Source organism: Pelophylax lessonae (genome assembly GCF_965119305.1).
Source record: "Pelophylax lessonae genome assembly, chromosome: 1".
Taxonomy (NCBI): Eukaryota; Metazoa; Chordata; class Amphibia; order Anura; family Ranidae; genus Pelophylax; species Pelophylax lessonae.
The window spans coordinates 427,242,194-427,261,938 of record NC_138768.1 but is presented as its reverse complement, the minus strand read 5'-3'; the positions used below and the strand labels follow the sequence as shown (position 1 = coordinate 427,261,938).

The window sequence follows — 19,745 nt, the reverse complement described above, 5'->3', positions numbered from 1 at the left end:
ACAAACTAGGGGATAGATGTATGGTATTTTTATTTATGTTTTAACTAGTAATGGCGGTGATCAGCAATTTTTAGCGGGACTGCGATATTGCGACGGAGAGATCACGCACCTAACTGACACTTTTGAGGAGACCAGTGACATTACTACAGTAATCAGTGCTAAAAATATGCACTGTTACTGTAATAATGACACTGGCAGGAAAGGGGTTAACACCAGGGATTAGGTGTGTCCCTAGGGGGTGCTTTCTAACAGTGTGTTTGATGGACTCACTAGATGAACACAGAGATCCGTGTTCCTAAAAAGTAGGAACTCAGGATCCCTGTGTTCATCTCTGACAGAACGGCGGTCTGTCTTGTTTACATAGGCAGACTGCCTTTATGTCTCTCTGGGCATGGACCGGGCGTGCCTCTACTGGCTATTGTATGAAATGACGTACAGGTATGTCGTTTCGCGCAATAGAGCTGACTTGCTGAGTATATGTACTGCTGGCGTTTGGCAATTGGTAAACTGAAATGTGAAAAAAATTCCCACAGACAGGGTCCACACTTTTACGGAACGCATTACCCCCAAATGTGAAGGCCATGGGCCAGTGGAGGTGAATTGGGCTACATACCCCATGATTTTGGTATCTGATGTCCATTAGGCCCATATAGGTGTAATAGTCAGGTGTCCACCAATGTTTTGCCATAAAGTGTATCTTATCCCTATAACAAGGTGCCAATGGAAACAGACTAAGCATTATTCATGGAATTAATTCATATAATCAGGTAAATATTACAAAATATATTAACAAATCTAGTCTGCGCTCAGTGAAAAACTTCAAGAAACAGTTGCTAACAAAAAGAATGATTCAAGTAATTCCTAAAAGAAATGTGCATAAATATTTGTAGCGCCGAAAGAAATGTGATATAATGGGCTCAAATCACAAAGAGTTATTTTTCTCTCAAAATCTGAGATAAAATAACTCATAGCTTTTCTCAATTTTTTTTTCACAAAAAAATGCTACTAAAATGAAGCATGAGTTATACTGTATAATTATAATGTGAGGTATTTTACTCATGAAACCATGCGGTATTTTATCTCATGCAATATTCAGTGGGATGGATACAGTGGAAAAGAATTAGAACCCCTGTCAGCTTTTATTGCTGATAAATAGGTAAAATGGTTTAAACCATAGAAATATGCCAACTCACTAAGTGTGCGTCAACATACCAAGACATTTTGGACAATTTTATGCCCCCAACTTTGTGGGGACAGTTTAGAGATGGCCCCTTCCTGTTCAAACATGGCAGTGCACAAAGCAAGGCCCACAAAGACATGGAAGAGCAAGTTTGGGGTGGAGGAACTTGACTGAGCTGCACGGAGTCCTGACCTCAACCCGATAGAACACCTTTGGGATGAATTTGAGTGCAGACTGCGAGCCAGGTCTTCTTGTCCAACATCAGTGCGTGACCTCACAAATCCACTTCTGAAAGAACGGTCAAACATTCCCATAGACACACTCCTAAACCTTGTGGACAGCCTTCCCAGAAGAGTTGAAGCTTTTATGCTGCAAAGGGTGGGCCAACCCAAAATTAAACCCTACGGTCAAAGACTGGGATGTTATTGAAGTCCATGTGCATGTAAAGGAAGGCATCCCAATACCTTTAACAATATAGTATATTTTTACATTCCTTAACCACTTAAGCTCCCGGAGGATTTGGGTGCTCAAAGACCAGGCCCTATTTTGCGATTCGGCACTGCGTGACTTTAACGGACAATTGCGCGGTCGTGCGACGTTGTACCCAAATTAAATTGACGTCCTTTTTTTCCCACAAATAGAACTTTCTTTTGGTGGTATTTGATCACCTGTGCGATTTTTATTTTTTGCGCTATAAACAAAAAAAGAGCGACAATTTTGAAAAAATATCAATATTTTTCAATTTTTTTTAATATGAAATTCTAAAAAAATAAATGTAAAAATCAAAAATTTTTAAGATTTTAGGCCAATTTTTTTTTCTGCTACATATTTTTGGTAAAAAAAAGTTGCAATAAGCATATTTTGATTGGTTTGCGCAAAAGTTATTGCTAACTACGGGAAAGATTTATGTAATTGTTATTGTTTTTTTTTTAACTAGTAATGGCGGCGATCTGCGATTTTTTTTGCTGGACCAGTGACATTACTACAGTAATCAGTGCTATACATATGCACTGTTACTGTAAAAATGACACTGTCAGGGAAGGGGCTAACTTTATTGATGATAAAGGGATTAAGTGTGTCCCTAGGGGTGTGATTCTAACTGTCAGGGGGCGTGGCTAGTGAAGTAATCACAGAGACATACGATCCTACATAGAAGGATGGCATAGCCTCTGTCATTACTTCAGGGAGAATGACAGACGGCTGTGTTTACATCAGCTGTCCGTCTTTCTCCCTCTCCTGAGGGAGATTGCGAGTGGCCGGCGGACATCGGAGGTCACACGCGCTGGCTAGGCAGGAAACGAGGGGGCGGGAGCGTGCTGCTGGCGCTGCGCACTCGCCCCCTACAGGCTTGTGGGTGAGCGACATACCCCTACATCACTTTGCCTGTAGGAGGCTGACTGCCGCAGTAAATAGTCGTGCAGCGGTCGGCAAGTGGTTAAAGTTCAAGTGCTTGTAAAGGAAGGCCAATATCTTTAACAATATAGTATATTTTTACATTCCATAAAAACTCCATGCCTGGACCACTACTTATTTAACTCATGCATTTATTTTTTTAATTCCTTTAGTGAATTGTCTTTAACACCGTTTTATGAGGTATTTATCTCATGTTTTTGGTTTGTGAGGTAAATAGCCCATGGGGTGATAGTGAATTGACATTTTCAACATCTCATGAGATAATTGGAAAAAATGTGTCACGTGATTAAATTATCCCATGAGATATTCTTTAGTGACTTGAGCCCAGAATGTGAACAATAAAAGTAACCATATAATCAGTGTTTTATACTACATACATTATACTGAAACAATATAACATAACAAAGTGATCCACCAGACTGCAATTTGTGTGCAAATAAAAAGTGTAAACCAAGTGCAAATGAAAATATCCATCTATCCACAAACAAGGTCCACAAATATAAAGATCTTCCAAATATATATCCAGCAATATTTCTGACTTCCAAGGTAAGTGATAATCCTGGTGTTTCACCAGTGCAATCCCCTTCACCTTAAGGTAAGTAGTGCACTTAGCGGACTCAGAACCCCACACAGAACTCTGTGGAGAGTTATGAAGTTAGCATCAAAGACATTTTTATATCAAAAAGAATTGTTTGAACACGCAGCAGTGTAGGGTTTAGGTAAAATGTTCCCTTTTGATTTTAAATAAAGATTTCCGTTTGGTACAAAATTCCGTCAAAGCACAGCAATGTTAAAGTAGAACTTTAGGCAAAACTTTATTTTTTTCATTTTGGATAGAGTAAGGGAGGGTTATAAACCCTGTCAGAATTGTTTTTCGCCATCTGTGTCCCATTGTGTAGAAGTCCCTTCACTTCTTGTCCCATAGCCAAACAGGAAGTGAGGAGAAATCCCTGAAAATTAAGGGAATTCTTTGGTGATTCCCAGGTCACCAAAATTAGTGTTACATTTGAAGATTTCCCCTCTACTACTTTTCTGGGGACAACCCAAATATTGGGATTTTCTTTTAGTTTCACTTTCAATGATAATGGTAAATAAGACAAATAACCTCCCTGGCGGTAATCCTGAGTGTGGCCCGGGGTTAATTTTCAGTACCAAAAGCGGTAACCCCCAGCCACATTCGGGATTACCCTGTAGTGAAACTTACCTTGTCCCTACGATCCCCTGATGTCCTCCCGCTGTGTCCTCCGGCCGATGCCGGCATCCGTCTTCCAGGTTTGCTTCCCTGAGAGGGCCGTGACGCAGGGGGGTGGAACCAAGCGGGAAATTAAAAAAAAAAATATGACATGATACATTGCAATCTGTTAGGATTACATTAATTTTTTTAACCATTTCAACTCAGTTTTGTCCCTAGTGCTTTGTCCAGTGCCCTGCCTGTACTTTTACAGTTTTATTCCTTTTATTTGTATTTAAAAAAAAAATGTATTAAAAATGATTAATTTATGTATTAATGTATTAATTTAATTTAATAATTAATTTATTAATGATACTTTTTATTCACTTTTACTGTTTTTATCCTTAAGAATTACAGGCCTACAATATAAAAAAAAACTGATTTCCATGCAAAACAATGTACCGCTGTACTGACATAATCAGACCACCAGGGAGGTTAAAGAGGCTAAATCTCCCTAATGGGGGCACAGACAGCAATAAAAACAGACAGATGTTCTAATCCTTCTCCACTCTATCCAAAACTAAAAAAAAATATTGGATTTAGTTATTCTTTAACCACTTTACCACCGGAGGATTTTGCTGTCTTCCGTCCAGGCCACTTTTTGCGATTCGGCGCTGTGCAACTTCAACTGACAATTGCGCGGTCGTGCGACGCCGTACCCAAACGAAATTTACGTCCTTTTTTTCCCACAAACAGAGCTTTCTTTTGGTGGTATTTGATCACCTGTGCGATTTTTACTTTTTGCGCTATAAACAAAAAAAGAGCGTTTATTTTGAAAAAATAACAATATTTTTAACATTTTTTTATATGAAATTCCCCCCAAAAAAGATGTAAAAACCAATTTTTTAAAAAATTTTTGGCCAATTTGTTTTATGCTACCCATGTTTGGTAAAAAAAATCACAATAAGCGTATTTTGATTGGTTTGCGCAAAAGTTATTGCGTTTACTAACAAAGGGAAAGATTTCTGTCATTTTTGGTGGTTTTTTTTTTAACGCGTAATGGCGGCGATCTGCGATTTTTTTTGTGGGACTGCGACATTGCGGCGGACAGATCGGACCCTTGACTGACATTTTTGACACTTTTGGGGTTACCAGTGACATTACTGCAGTAATCAGTGCTATATATATGCACTGTTACTGTAAAAATGACACTGGCAGGGAAGGGGTTAATTTTATTGGAGAGGGAGGGGTTAATGTATGCCTGGTGCTTACTGACGTGTGTGGGGGGAGGTGACTGTGTGAGTCATGGACAGATCGGATGTCCAGCTATGCTGAACAGTCCGATCTGTCACTCCCTGTCACTATGGAGATCCGCCCGCTGTGTTTACACACAGCGGGCGGATCTCCAGACTCGATCCCCGACGATCGGGTAAGAGCAGCGGCGATCGCCGCTGCTCCTCCCCTGGCCCGACTCCCGCTGTGAATGAAAACAGCGGGAGCGAGCCTCCGGCGGCGCGCAAGCGCCGCCCAGAAGGGGGAGTGTCTGACGACGTAGTACTACGTCGTCAGACGATAACGAGTCACTTTGCCGCAGTACTATTACCGTACTCGGTCGGCAAGTGGTTAAATAATTCTCCACAGCTTCCAGGAATGGAGCTGTATAAACCACTTTGACTTCAAGTAGCAGTCTATTCAGCTGTGCAAGCATGAATGGTATTTTTTTTCCCTTGCATATTGATTGGGGATTCAAAGGAACACATTTTATTTGAATGTATTACATTTACTAAGCCTTCACTTTGCTAAGGGAATGTTCCCTACTCCTTTAGCAAATTAACTCCCATGCATGCTTACTGAATCATGAATCTTTGGAAACATGAGGGTTTGGAAACATGAACTAGACTACAGGAAAGAGCATTACATTTAAACTTTAGTGACATAGTTTACTGACAGTTTTAGGAGCCTAACATAACAAAATGGTGCCTTCTGCTGCACCCAGACCTAATAAATAAGCGTTGTGCCATTCATTAGCCTATATATACTCACAGTAAAAGAAAACAGAGACTACTATCACTGCCAAAATGTAATAGCAAACACTATTCCTAGTCAACCATTAACATCACTGATCACAGGCCAAAGTAATACAAACACAAACATACAGACACTTTTTTTATACAGAGTACATTGTTTTAGTATTATTAGGAATTTGTGGGGATGGTTTCCGAAGGAAGTCTGTGTGGCCAGTGTTAGCTTCAAATAATAATTTGAACTCCAACACCCTGGAAGAGTCATGGTCAGCACTTTCAAGACACTTTTTCTTGCACATTGCAGTCAGTCTAGCATCGAGGACTCTTTCACACAGATATTAAAAATAGGCTTGTGGGTTACATTTATCACTTCATGAGTGCCTATCAATGCCATCCAAAATTGTTAAAATTGGGAGTGGAAGGAGATATATAGACTGCCTCGGCAAGCATTGACACATTGCAACAGCCTCCATTTATTTCTATTGAAACACACCACACATGCATGGTAAATTCACTGTAAATGCACCTATGGTGTTTACAGAGCATTTAAGGTGTGGTTGTAAGCTATAATCTCCCATTCTAGCCATTAACCACTTGCCGACCTATACGGCGGCAGAGTGGCTCAGACAGGCAAAACAAGGTATGGATAGGTTGCTCGTCTGGTGGCAGCTAGGGGGCGAGCGCGCACCCCCAGTGGTTCGCTCCCGTCCCCGATCGTCAGCGGGGAAACAGATGCGTGTGTCAGGCACCTCCGATTGCCGCCTGACACCCACGATCGCTCCCCACTGAGAGAGAAGGACGGTCGGCTGTTGTAAACACAGCCGACTGTTCTTCTCCCTGGAATGGTCATAGAGCCCATGTGATCCATCTATATAGGATCACATGTCTCTATGGTCATTTCAGAAGCCACACCCCCCCCCCCCACAGTTAGAATCACTCCCCTAGGCTCTCCCCTAGGCTCACATTTAACCCCTTGATCACCCACAGGATTAAGCCCTTCCCTGCCAGTGTCATTATTACAGTAACAGTGCATATTTTTAGCACTGATTACTGTAGTAATGTCACTGGTCCCCCCCAAAAGTGTCAAAAATGTCAGTTAGGGGTCCGATCTGTCCACCGTAATGTCGCTGTCCTGCAAAAAATTGCAGATCGCTGCTATTACTAGTAAAAAAATAAATAAATGAATAAAAATGACATAAATCTTTCCCTTAGTTAGTAGATAACTTTTGCGCAAACCAATCAAAATACGCTTATTACAATTTTTTTTACCAAAAATATGTAGCAGAAAACAAATTGGCCTAAAATGTTAAAAAATTTAGATTTTTTAAATTTTTTTTGAGAATGTCATATAGCAGATTGTAAAAAATATTGTTTTTTTTTTTTTTTTTTCAAAATTGTCGCTATTTTTTTGTTTATAGCGCAAAAAATAAAAATCTCACAGGTGATCAAATCCCACCAAAAGAAAGTTCTATTTGTGGGAAAAAAGGACGTCAATTTTATTTGGGTACAGCGTCGCACGACCGCGCAATTGTCCGTTAAATTCACGCAGTGCCAAATCGCAAAATAGGACCTGGTCATTAAGGGGGCAAATCCTTCCGGTCTTAAAGTGGTTAAAAAAAAATAAAACATGACCTAAATGCCTGGGCAATATGATTAAAGTGCTCATTAGTGATATAGGTGTAATAATTTTCTGCATTACAATTGAAGGCTTGTGTGAAAGGGCCATTAGAGCATTCTTACTAGAAGAATGTCCTCATCTAAGGCTGGGTTCACACTGTTTGTGGATGAGGCTCACAGCAGGGGTCTGGTGCCTCCCTGTTCTCCAGTTCAGGGACAAATCAAGCCCGAATTCGGACCTGAAACTGAGCCAAAAATGCACAGGACCCTTGTGGAAAGAGTTCCGCGGCCACCCCAGAGATGCGTGAACCAGCTCCATTGAGAGCCAGTCACAGTCTCCTGTCATGCGAATTGGATGCGGAGAAACCCACATCCCATTCCCATCAGTGCGAACCCAGCCTAAGTGCTGCAGCTCCATAATTATGTGATCAACAGAATGGGTTGGGTGTTTAACCCAGGTGTATTGCATAACTATAGTAGAGAAAAGTTGGGTGGCTGATGTGTTGTATGACAAGGATTTTTCAGTCATAAAACCTGCTGAACAGACTTATAAATTCTTTGAAAGGTAAGTTCATATATATGACTTTCAGCTATAATTGATTTCTACCTGCAATAATTTAATGCATTTTTTCATGCATTTTCATTTTCATGCATAGTTTCATGCAGTCACCAGTATTTTAGGAAACTCATACAACAAACAACCACCTAACCAACGACTTTTCTTTTTAGTTGTAACGCTTTCTTGCTACTAGTAAGGTATATGTAATCCCTACCCAAATGACATTCAGTTTTCTACAGCACTGTATAGCATAAAACATTTGTAATTTTATTTTTCAGTAAAATAATTTTATTCCCAATTTTCCATCCCTTAGGCTGGGTTCATAAATGTGCGACCGTGGGTTCATGCCCTTGGTCCGGTACATGTCTGTTCACCAGTTTATGTGCGATTAGGGTCTGAATTTTTGTGCCCCCCCGAACCTTTGTGAATAGGCTCCATTAGGAGCCGGTAACACTCGCCTGTAATGAGAACTGGATGAAGAGAAACCCACATCCAATTTGCATATATGCGAACCCAGCCTTAATCTATCTTAGTGCTAATGAACTCCTGACTGAGGCCTCTTTGAGGCCTTTTCCTGCCTAAATTATTACATTTTGTCAAAGTAAGTTCCCTAATGGTAACAAATGTGGACCATGCTTTTGTAATGCGTGTTGATACATGCAGTTGTAGTCTCCATCAGAAGCCCATTTGAACCAGTGATAAGCCAGTAGTACAAATGGGAGGCAGAGACAGCAATATCACCCTATTTTTTTTTTTTTCATTTTGAAAAATGTTACATACTACATACTACATACAACTTTAAAGAATCCAAAATGTGGCTTTAGAATCATCCTTTTCTTTGAAGGGCATTTTCTTAATACAGTGTTCTCATGCCTTTAACAAGTGACACATCCGAAATATTAAGAAGAAGAATTCAAAATATTATGAGCTGTGTGTGACCCTTGCTCAGGATGCCTGTCATTGGTGGGGGGTGGGGACAGAGCAGCATGGCTTCCACTGACTCAATTTTTGTTTATTATTTCATTGTTTTTTTGAATTGTACTGTAACTGTATTGTCTTCCCTCACACTGTAAAGTGCTGCGCAAACTGTTGGCGCTATATAAATCCTGTATAATAATAATAATTTATATAATTTTTGCATCGTGTAGTGTGGCAGCACACAGAGCGTTGCTTTTATCATTATTTTTATGCATGCACTTTAAATCTTACATTTTACATTGAAATCTCATTTACACTTTGGGGTTTATTTAAAGAAAAAAAAAAGTTTTAGCATTTGTCTGAAAGTCACAAATATTCAGTGAAATGTTTGTAATATGTGTGAAAGGTCAGATTCTGTGTTGCCTTTCACAGGAATAATGTTACAAACATGCAAACATTTCCCAGCATACTTACCAGCTAGCCTGCAAACAAACCAAATTGACCCTGTCTAAAACAATCCTTACATTCTTCATCATTTATTCCTAGGAGCAAATAGCTTTAACCACTTAGCCACTGGGCACTTAAACCTCATTCCTAACCAGACCAATATTCTGGTTTCAGTGCTCTCACATTTTGAATGACAATTACTCAGTCATAAAACACTGTACCCATATAAAATTTTCATCCTTGTTTTCACACAAATAGAGCTTTCTTTTGGCGCTATAAATTAAAAAATACTGAACATTTTGTAAAAAAAAATGCATTTTTCTTTGTTTAGGTTTTAAAATTTTGCAAATAGAGTATTTTTTCTTCAGAAATTGTTGCCAAAAGTTATACTGCTACATATCTTTGGTAAAAATAACCCAAATAAGTAGATATTATTTGGTCTTTGTAAAGGTTATACAGTCTACAATCTCCATCTCATTTCTTGAGACCCTAACAAGCCAGGAAAGTACCAATACCCCCCAAATGACCCCTTTTTGGAAAGTAGACATTCCAAGGTATTTAGTAAGAAGCATGAAGAGTTTTATAAAGTTGTAATTTTGTTCAACAATTCTTTTTCCCACAAAAATGTAATATTACCAGTTATTTCTCACACACTGCATAGGCATACTTGCAACTACACTCCAAAATACATTCTGATACTCCTCCTGAGTATGGCGAGACCACATGTGTGAGATTTTTTCACAGCCTGGCCACATATAGAGGCCCATCATCCAAGTAGCACCTCCAGGTGTTCTAGGAGCAAAAATTACACATATAATTTTTCTGACAACCTATCTCACTTTTGAAGGCCCTGGAGCACCAGGACAATGGAAATGCCCACAAAATGACCCCATATTGGAAAGCAAACACCCAACAAATAATCTAGGAGGTATAATGCGTCTTTTGAACATGCCATTTTTTTCCACAATTTTTTGGAAAATGTGGAAAGAAAATTAAAACACATTTTTTTTAACACAAAGTTGTCCATTTATAAGATATTTCTAACACATATCATGTACATAGCAAAAATTACACCCCAAAATACATTCTGCCACTTCTCCTGAGTATGGCAATACCACATGAGACTTTTACACAGCCTAGCCACATACAGAGGTCCAACATGCAGGGATCACCGTTATTTCCTGACTACCCATTACAATTTTGTGAAGCACTGTAGGGCACTGATAAGCACTGTAGTGGCACTGATGTGGCATGGATGAGCACTGATGTGGCATGGATGTGGCATGGATGAGCACTGATGGGGCATGGATGTGGCACAGATGAGCATTGATGTGGCAAGAATGAGCACTGATGCGGCATGGATGTGGAACGGATGAGCACTGACATGGCATGGATGTGGCACGAATGAGTACTGATGTCACATGGATGAGGCATGGATGAGCCACGGATGAGCCACGGATGAGCACTGAGGTGGCATGGGTGGGCACAGATGAGGCATGGATGTGGCACGGATGGGCATGGATGAGGCAGGGATAGGCATGAATGGGCATGACTGAAGTATGATTGAGGCATGACTGTGGTATGATTGAGGCATGTGCAATGCAAATACAGCGCAAAGATAAGTGAAAAAAACTAATAGCAATATTAAAATGTTTAAAATTTCTAGAATGCAGCTGTTCATAAATTGTGGTGACCCAAAATTCACAAATGCAAGAAAAATATATCACAGCGCAAACAATGGTGAATCATGTATAATAATTAGGTAATTGCGTTCTACTCAAAAACTCATAAAGTGCACCGTGCAATTATGTGCAAAAATGGGGCTGGAGTGTAGAAACCATGTAAACATGTACTATGTAAATAAAGTGCCAGTCCAGATATAATAGTTCTTTAAGATCTCAGTAGATGATAAGATATACACAGTCCCAAAAAATGTCCCACGAAAGTGCTGGAGTGCCAGGAAGAAAGTGCACAAACATGCAATCTTTTGTGGTGCAGTGAGCAAGTGCCGGTCCTCCCCCTTTGGGTGTTCACTTACCGGACAATGGTGACCCCTATGCTGTATAGCTATAGAGATCGACAGGGCTTATGTCCTAGTAAGGAACCGGCTATCACAACTCCTCCAAGGCGAATGTATCTCCACAGATGTAAATGCCCGATACATGTATTGGAGAAAAGGATGCTCACATAGTGTAAATCCGATATAAGGTTTTTATTGTGCAAATAGTAGAAATAAACTCACATTTCGTTGCTATATTAAAGGCGTATATGATAAAATTCTCGTCCTTCCTGGTAGCTGGTGCCGCTAGAACGCCCCGTGGTTTCGGCGTGCGTTCCACCGCACCGGAAGTGACGTATCGCTAAGACGTAGACCGGAAGTGCGTCGACGCGTTTCGCCCTCCTCTTCCGGGCGTTTACGTCAGAAATACGTCTGTGAAAACGCCCGGAAGAGGAGGGCGAAACGCGTCGACGCACTTGCGGTCTACGTCTTAGCGATACGTCACTTCCGGTGCGGTGGAACGCACGCCGAAACCACGGGGCGTTCTAGCGGCACCAGCTACCAGGAAGGACGAGAATTTTATCATATACGCCTTTAATATAGCAACGAAATGTGAGTTTATTTCTACTATTTGCACAATAAAAACCTTATATCGGATTTACACTATGTGAGCATCCTTTTCTCCAATACATGTATCGGGGCATTTACATCTGTGGAGATACATTCGCCTTGGAGGAGTTGTGATAGCCGGTTCCTTACTAGGACATAAGCCCTGTCGATCTCTATAGCTATACAGCATAGGGGTCACCATTGTCCGGTAAGTGAACACCCAAAGGGGGAGGACCGGCACTTGCTCACTGCACCACAAAAGATTGCATGTTTGTGCACTTTCTTCCTGGCACTCCAGCACTTTCGTGGGACATTTTTTGGGACTGTGTATATCTTATCATCTACTGAGATCTTAAAGAACTATTATATCTGGACTGGCACTTTATTTACATAGTACATGTTTACATGGTTTCTACACTCCAGCCCCATTTTTGCACATAATTGCACGGTGCACTTTATGAGTTTTTGAGTAGAACGCAATTACCTAATTATTATACATGATTCACCATTGTTTGCGCTGTGATATATTTTTCTTGCATTTATGATTGAGGCATGACTGTGGTATGATCAAGGCACGGAGGAGGCAGGGATGAGTTGTGCTGCAGCCTCCCTCCTCTCCTCGCACAATGTACCGATCGATGGGTACAGCATGCAAGGAGAGGAGAGAAGTGAACCAGATATGTGCCGGTTTGTTGACAACTGATCAATCTGTCATTGGACGGAGCGATCACGTGGTAAAGGGCCGTATCATTGGCCCTTTACCATGATTCGTGATGTGCTGGGTCCAAGCACAAACACTTCCATGTGCGCACCACGGGGGGCACGCGGGAAGCGCAATTCTGGGAGGACATCATTGTAGGCCCTCCCAGAATAAGCCGACTACGCTGTAACCGTCATTCTGCTCTGGCCAGGTCGGCAAGTGGTTAAAAACATTAGACTTGCAAGAAGTAACAAGTAGAAACTGACATTTTACACATTACAAACATTATTACTATTATTCATGACGTTCTACATCTAGGACAGGATAAACTATGTTGTGGCCGGTATCTAGATAGATAAATGGGGGTCAGATAGGCCGATCAGAGAGTTTCGGCGAAACTAATTTACATGATTTCAGTACCTTGTCCCAATCATCGTCTTCCAGTTCTCCAACATCCTCCACCCATCTGAATTTTATATTTTATGCTATTTTGATGGCTGCAGGCAATCAAGTTATGAAAGATGAACGTCAGTCCGCACCCATGAGTACATCTAGTAGGTATAGAGGGCCAAGACTGGGGATGGAACTACTAAATTAGGAGTGTAAGGCGTGACAATGTTGGAGATAACGAAAGAACATTGGGTTAGGTTGTCCAAATCCTGTCTTGAGCTCTTGAAATTATTTAATACCTCTGTTTGAAAGAACATGGGCGATGTATATAACTCCTCTATCCACGAAAAGCCAGCATTTGGGTACCAACAGTAGTTTGGGCAGACAGGGATTACTCCAGAGGGGCGTATGGGCATAGAAAGGTGAATTCATGACTTTTACATGAATGCTGGGACATCAGCACTGCAATTTGTTTTTGTTTTTTTTTTGTTTTTTTATAAATAGACTTTATCGGTATTTCTCCATACCCTAATTAACTAAAGGAGTAGAAACAGAAAGTTTAGGCAAACAAGGTGTTTCCTTGCATTTGATTTGATATATATACAACTTTATTGTATTCTCTAAGCTTAGTGAGCATTTACTTTTTTAAGTGAAAAATATCATCTAATTCCTGTTGTTTTGAAATGTATTTACTAGAAGAATTGAGTTTGTTTATTGAGGGGATCATGCTCTGCTTCAGTATGTCACAGAACAGGTTAACATTCATGGTTCCCTCAATGAACTGTAGCTCCCTTGTGCCGGCAGCACTTATGCAGCCCCAGACCATGACACTCCCACCACAATGCTTGACTGTAGGCAAGACACACTTGTCTTTGTACTCCTCACTTGGTTGCCGCCACACACGCTTGACACCATCTGAACCAAATAAGTTTATCTTGGTCTCATCAGACCACAGGACATGGTACCAGTAATCCATGTCCTTAGTCTGCTTGTCTTCGGCAAACTGTTTGCAGGCTTTCTAGTGCATCATCTTTAGAAGAGGCTTCCTTCTGGGAGGACAGCCATGCAGGCCAATTTGATGCAGTGTGCGGCGTATGGTCTGTGCACTGACAGGCTTAACCCCCCCCCCCAACACCCCTTCAACCTCTGCAGCAATGCTGGCAGCACTCATATGTCTATTTTCCAAAGCCAACCTCTGGATATGACGTTGAGCACATGCACTCAACTTCTTTGGCCGACCATGGTGAGGCCTGTTCTGAGTGAAACCTGTCCTGTTAAATCACTGTATGTTCTTGGCAACCGTGCTGCAGTTCAGTTTCAGGATCTTGCCAATTTTCTAATAGCCTAGGCCATCTTTATGTAGAGCAAAAATTCTTTTTTTCAGATCCTCAGAGAGTTCTTTGCCATGAGGTGCCATGTTGAACTTCCAGTGACCAGTATGAGAGAGTGAGAGCTATAACACCACATTTAAAACACCTTCTCCCCTTTCACACCTGAGACCTTGTAATATTAACAAGTCACATGACACTGGGGAGGGAAAATGGCTAGTTGGGCCCAATTTTCGACATTTTCACTTAGGGGTGTACTCACTTTTGTTGCCAACAAAAGTTTAGACATTATTTGCTTTGTGTTGAGTTATTTTGAGGGGACAGCAAATTTACACTGTTATACAAGCTGTACACTCACTACTTCACGTTGTAGCAAAGTGTAATTTCTTCAGTGTTGTCACATGAAAAGATATAATAAAATATTTACAAAAATGTGAGGGGTGAGATACTGTATATATATATATTTGTTTGTGATAGCTTATTGTACAGTTATTGGCATATTTTAATGATTAGTTATGTCATGCATATTATTGCACAGTTCTGACACATTTTATATTTTGTTTTTTAAATATATATATATATATATATGTATATATATATATATAGTATATTTTTCAATATCTGTACTTTACCCATACCGCTGCTAGGGGTTAGTGTTAGATAGATTAGGAGTGCAGACTAAACTAGCATTTTATATATATTCTATAATTATTCTGCCTTCGCCACTCACAATGAACTACTGTAATGATGCAAGTAGCATATTGCAACAATCTAGTGGTCCTCAAACATGCATATTGGGGACCACTTGACACACTTCATTACTAAGGTTCACCTTTATAATAGGCAACTATTTAAAATAATTTAAAAGTGCAGGTTAACAGAATAAATTAATTCAATTCAGAGAGAGCTTGTAAATACAGCAAAGGTAAATTGTCATGATGGCTTTTACCTGGCATAACTGAGGCCCCCATCCTTTGAAGGAGGCTTCCTGGAATCTGTGCATGATATGGCACAAGGATGCTCTGCTTCAGACTAGCGGTGTCTCTAGGACTGGTCTCTGGCACCCTCCAGCACTAGATGGGACAAATATCACCCAGCCATCATTACAGGTTACCTTCTCAGGATCAGTCCACCCAAATCTGAGAAGAGAATCTCTCTCGCTATATATATATATATACATATATATATATATATATATATATATATATATATATATATATATGTTCCCAGACAAATAGATTTTAAGTTTTCATTGGCATAAAAGTACAGTTGAAGGGTTTTAAGAGTAACAGCTATTGGAAAAGAAAAACAGGTACAGGAAAAATATTATGTATGTATCCAAGTTTATCATTTTAGTTGATAGCAGTCATTGAGGTTGATTTACTAAAGGCAAGTAGACTGTTCATTTTGTAAGGGTATTTGCACTATACAAGGGAATTTTTTCCCAGAGCTCAGTGAATACGATGAAGCTCCGCTGACTTCCAGAATCCAATCATTTGCAATCAAAAATTGTTTTTTTTTTTACTTGCACGTGATTGTATAATTTCTGCAAAGTGAAATTTCATCACATTCACTAAGCTTTGGGAAAAAATTCTCTTGCTATGTGAACAGCCTATTTGCCCTTAGCAATTTCACCAAATTGGGTGAGTAATTGAGCTACTCTGTACCTGTGCTAAAGTCACAAAAGTCACTCAATTACAAACTTACATTTTCAATGTAACACACTGCCAAAATCACTACAGCCAGTGGTCACCTTCTGTGTTCACTGGGAGTTTACTTCTTGAGGCCTGTGTTATAGTGGTTGTAAATCCTTTCACATACCCAGTAAAGGCACTATCCTCAGGTGATAAACAGAGATGAAATAGATCCCCCCTACATAAGTTGTTCCTGCTTATCTGCAGTCTTCTCTTATGTACATCTGTTCAACGTGCTGAATTTATAAGGCTTGTCTGAGAGTTCATAAAGAAGGAAGCGGAGAGCTGAAGTTACACCCTGCAGAGCTCAGTGAGGAGAACTCTGAAAGCTGATTGGAGGGAAGGGACACCCCCTTCACACAGCACACAGGGAACAGAGCTGAGGCTGTTAATCCGTTGGAGGTCCCTCCCCTGTCACCTTTTTTCCTCTTGGTGTCAGGAAAACATGTCAGAAGAGATTCATGCTGATAGAGGAACAAAGCAGCAGACAGAAATGACACAATGACAGAAAAGCACACAGTGTTTTAATTGAGACAAGTACACACCACTTTAAGTAACTTCCTCTCTCTGCTTCTTCTGTCATCGACATACAAACTTCCAAAGCAGGCTACAGCTTTTTTATTGGCTTTGCAGAAACCTAACACTGATATTTTTGACACCAGCATCTCTGTATATGAGAGATAAAGGTATCTGCAGTGGGTGTGTTTAGGAATTCCTCTGCTACATCCCAAGAAGGTGTTGGTGTTCTCAGATCACCACATTACTAGAAAAAGGGAATGACATAGGTTTTTTGCACTGTAGCAATCTCTGCTGAAAACTGATGTACTGAGCAGGTAGGCTTATTAACAAAGGTGTCCTGCCATTTAAATGTCTTCCTTCCTACTTACAGTAGATGATATTCCTTGGTTTTTTGGCATCATACATATTGCCAATTTAACTGCCACAGAACAGGCATTCTGATTTTCAGCATCTGCTATATTCAAGCATGAAGAATTTGCAAAGCTGTAATAATGGAATAATGTAATAATGGAAAGCTCTGTTATAGGTGTGCACCTTGTAAGCTGTTCCACCAGCTGTGATCCAGAAAAAAGTCAGGTCATAGTACAGAGACAGGATCTGCAAAACTGCATCCCTAATATTGCTGCAGTGTCAGGGAAAGGGAGTATCGGGGCAGAACTAAGGACTACAGTTAGTTTATCTAGTGCCCCTCTGTTATTTTTACTAAATGACATTTTGCTTTGTATAGTTACATAGTTAGTCAGGTTGAAAAAAGACACAAGTCCATTGGGCTCAACCAATAAAAAACAAAAAAACAAAAAAAAAACAGTAATGAAAACCCAATCATACAATCCCATATACACAATCCTATACCCACAGTCGATCCAGAGGAAGGATTAACATTTCCCAAGAAAACAAAAGAATTTCCCATTTGAACTATAGGTCTTTGGCTCTGTAGAGCACCATGAACTGCTTCACAACTTCTTCATTCCAAGTTCAATGACTTGCAAATTTTTGTAGGCCTCAGACTTGGTGGCGTAGGGGAAATTACCGATTTACAGGTAATCCCATACCTTACCCTGCCCTGCATCCTTTACATTTGTAATGTACACAGTGAGTAAAAAGAGTCAGAACAGCTATGAAGTGCTGTATTTCAGGTTTTGGGTAATAGTTTGTGTACTTATTTGTTTACTTATTAACTGACACTTTTATATTGAAATAAAAGTATGGCATTTATTTAAAACTACAATGATAGGTTTACTTTACAAACAAAGCCACTCAATGTTTTTGTATTAGCTCATTTTACATATAAAATATTTTAAAAAATGATGTAAGAAAAAAAATAATCAGAACAAAAAATCTATTAAAAATCACATAGAATGAATACAACAACCACAAAGAGAGGATTTGATAAAGAAAATTCACCAGTTTGTGAATCAATAAATCTGTCAACGAACACTTCCAAATAACTTTTTCATTTGTGTGTCAATCATATGGACAGAGGAAAATCTCTGCTTTCTCATCAGGCTGATAAATAAACATTTAATCAAAGGTATTTTTCTCTAGAGCTCAACATTTACAATCAGAAAATGGTAAACACAAGCCAAAGAAGCCACGGTTTTATAAAAGAAGTGATGGGAAAAAAACAAAAGTACCCTTTTATATAACTTTGGAGGGACATTTACAAATAACTGTGAAAAATATCTATTTTAATGAAGGAAATGAATTCCTTAAAATAAGGTTGTTCATACATAGGTAGATTTCACACCAACTTCATTTAGACTGTCTACACCAATCACACCAAAACATATAACCTCTGGTGTGATTTGTAAGTTACGACTTGGTCGCAAGGAAAAAGTTGCCTTATATGTGGACCCAAGCAACACTCTTTGTTTGTTATACCCTATCCTACCAATTACCACTAGCAGTACTTTATCTGGATCCATCCCTAGTGTGTATAAGGCAATATACGGGCAACCTAAAAGTTTGAAATATTTGCACAATTGATACATATCACACAGAAGGGACTACGGCCTCCTTTCTGCTTAAGTTAGCTACCTATACACATACACACATGTATGTACACACAACAAAAAGCATTTCATATATACTGATTACTAGGAAACACACAAACAAACACACACACACACACACATATGTATGTGTATATATATATATATATATATATATATATAGATATAGATATAGATAGATATATAGATATATATATATAATGTTTTTTTTAATTATTATTTTTACTTATGTTATTATATTTAAAAAATGTATAAAGGTGTATATGAAACAATTATCAATGAGACAGCAAACTATTACTTTTAATCATAAACATGCAGCATTTACTGCACATTTACTATTTATATTTTAATCATAAGATTTTGTATAGTCACCTTGCGCGCTAGCTGCTATATTGGTTGGCACGCTCACTACAGGTATTGGATATTTGAAGGGTCACTATTAATCATATTTACAGGATGAGAGCAAAACTTGATGAAAATACAAGACAACTAGTTGTAATCAATGCATAAAACTGCTGAAAAAAAAAAATATATATATATTTTACGTTATTATAATATAAGATGCCATTTTACCAGTGTATATATAAGTTACACATGTAACTACAAAATAAATATCAAAAGTTTTTTAAGCTTATTGAAAATAAAGCTTTGAATAACAAGCTTAAAATTAAACAATCGTTATATGTTTAAACATTTCACTCTCTTTCACAGCACTTAAAATGCATAACCATGACCAAGTGACAGAATGAAGCAGTTGAAACAAACCTTTGGGGAGTCTCTCCGCAAAGCCAAAAGCAGCCACCGTGAAGATAGAGAGAAGTGGAATGTGTGGTAAATCTTTCATGATTAATTCACAAAAAAGCTGACTTCTTCAGGAAAAATTCCAAGCTTGTTTCATTTTAAGCCCTGGTTTGCTCAAGTCCTACAAACTAATGACTGTTTGTGCAACAGGCCCTGCCGGATCTAAGTATATTCAGGAATTCTGTGACTTGGCTCCAGTGATGGACATGGCCAGCTGGTGTACATCTACTTAGGTCAATGCAAGTACACAGGGCTCAGAAAGTAAATCTGCCTAGAATCCTTTTTAGTGGAAAATTTGTGATATACCAAACTGGCATGCTAATGATAACAATATTTCCAGTGTTTGATTATGACCGACCACCAA

At 39.3% G+C, this 19,745-nt stretch overlaps 1 protein-coding gene across 1 annotated transcript in view; it reads right to left on the bottom strand.

Moving 5' to 3' along the window:
• MUSK (muscle associated receptor tyrosine kinase) overlaps window positions 1-19,538 on the bottom strand; it is a 245,538-nt gene extending 226,000 nt beyond the window's left edge. The window contains 1 exon segment of the mRNA XM_082255087.1: window positions 19,346-19,538. Coding sequence (XP_082111213.1) covers window positions 19,346-19,424 — 79 coding nt within the window. The 5' untranslated portion in view covers window positions 19,425-19,538.
• Between the last annotated feature and the right edge of the window lie 207 nt (window positions 19,539-19,745).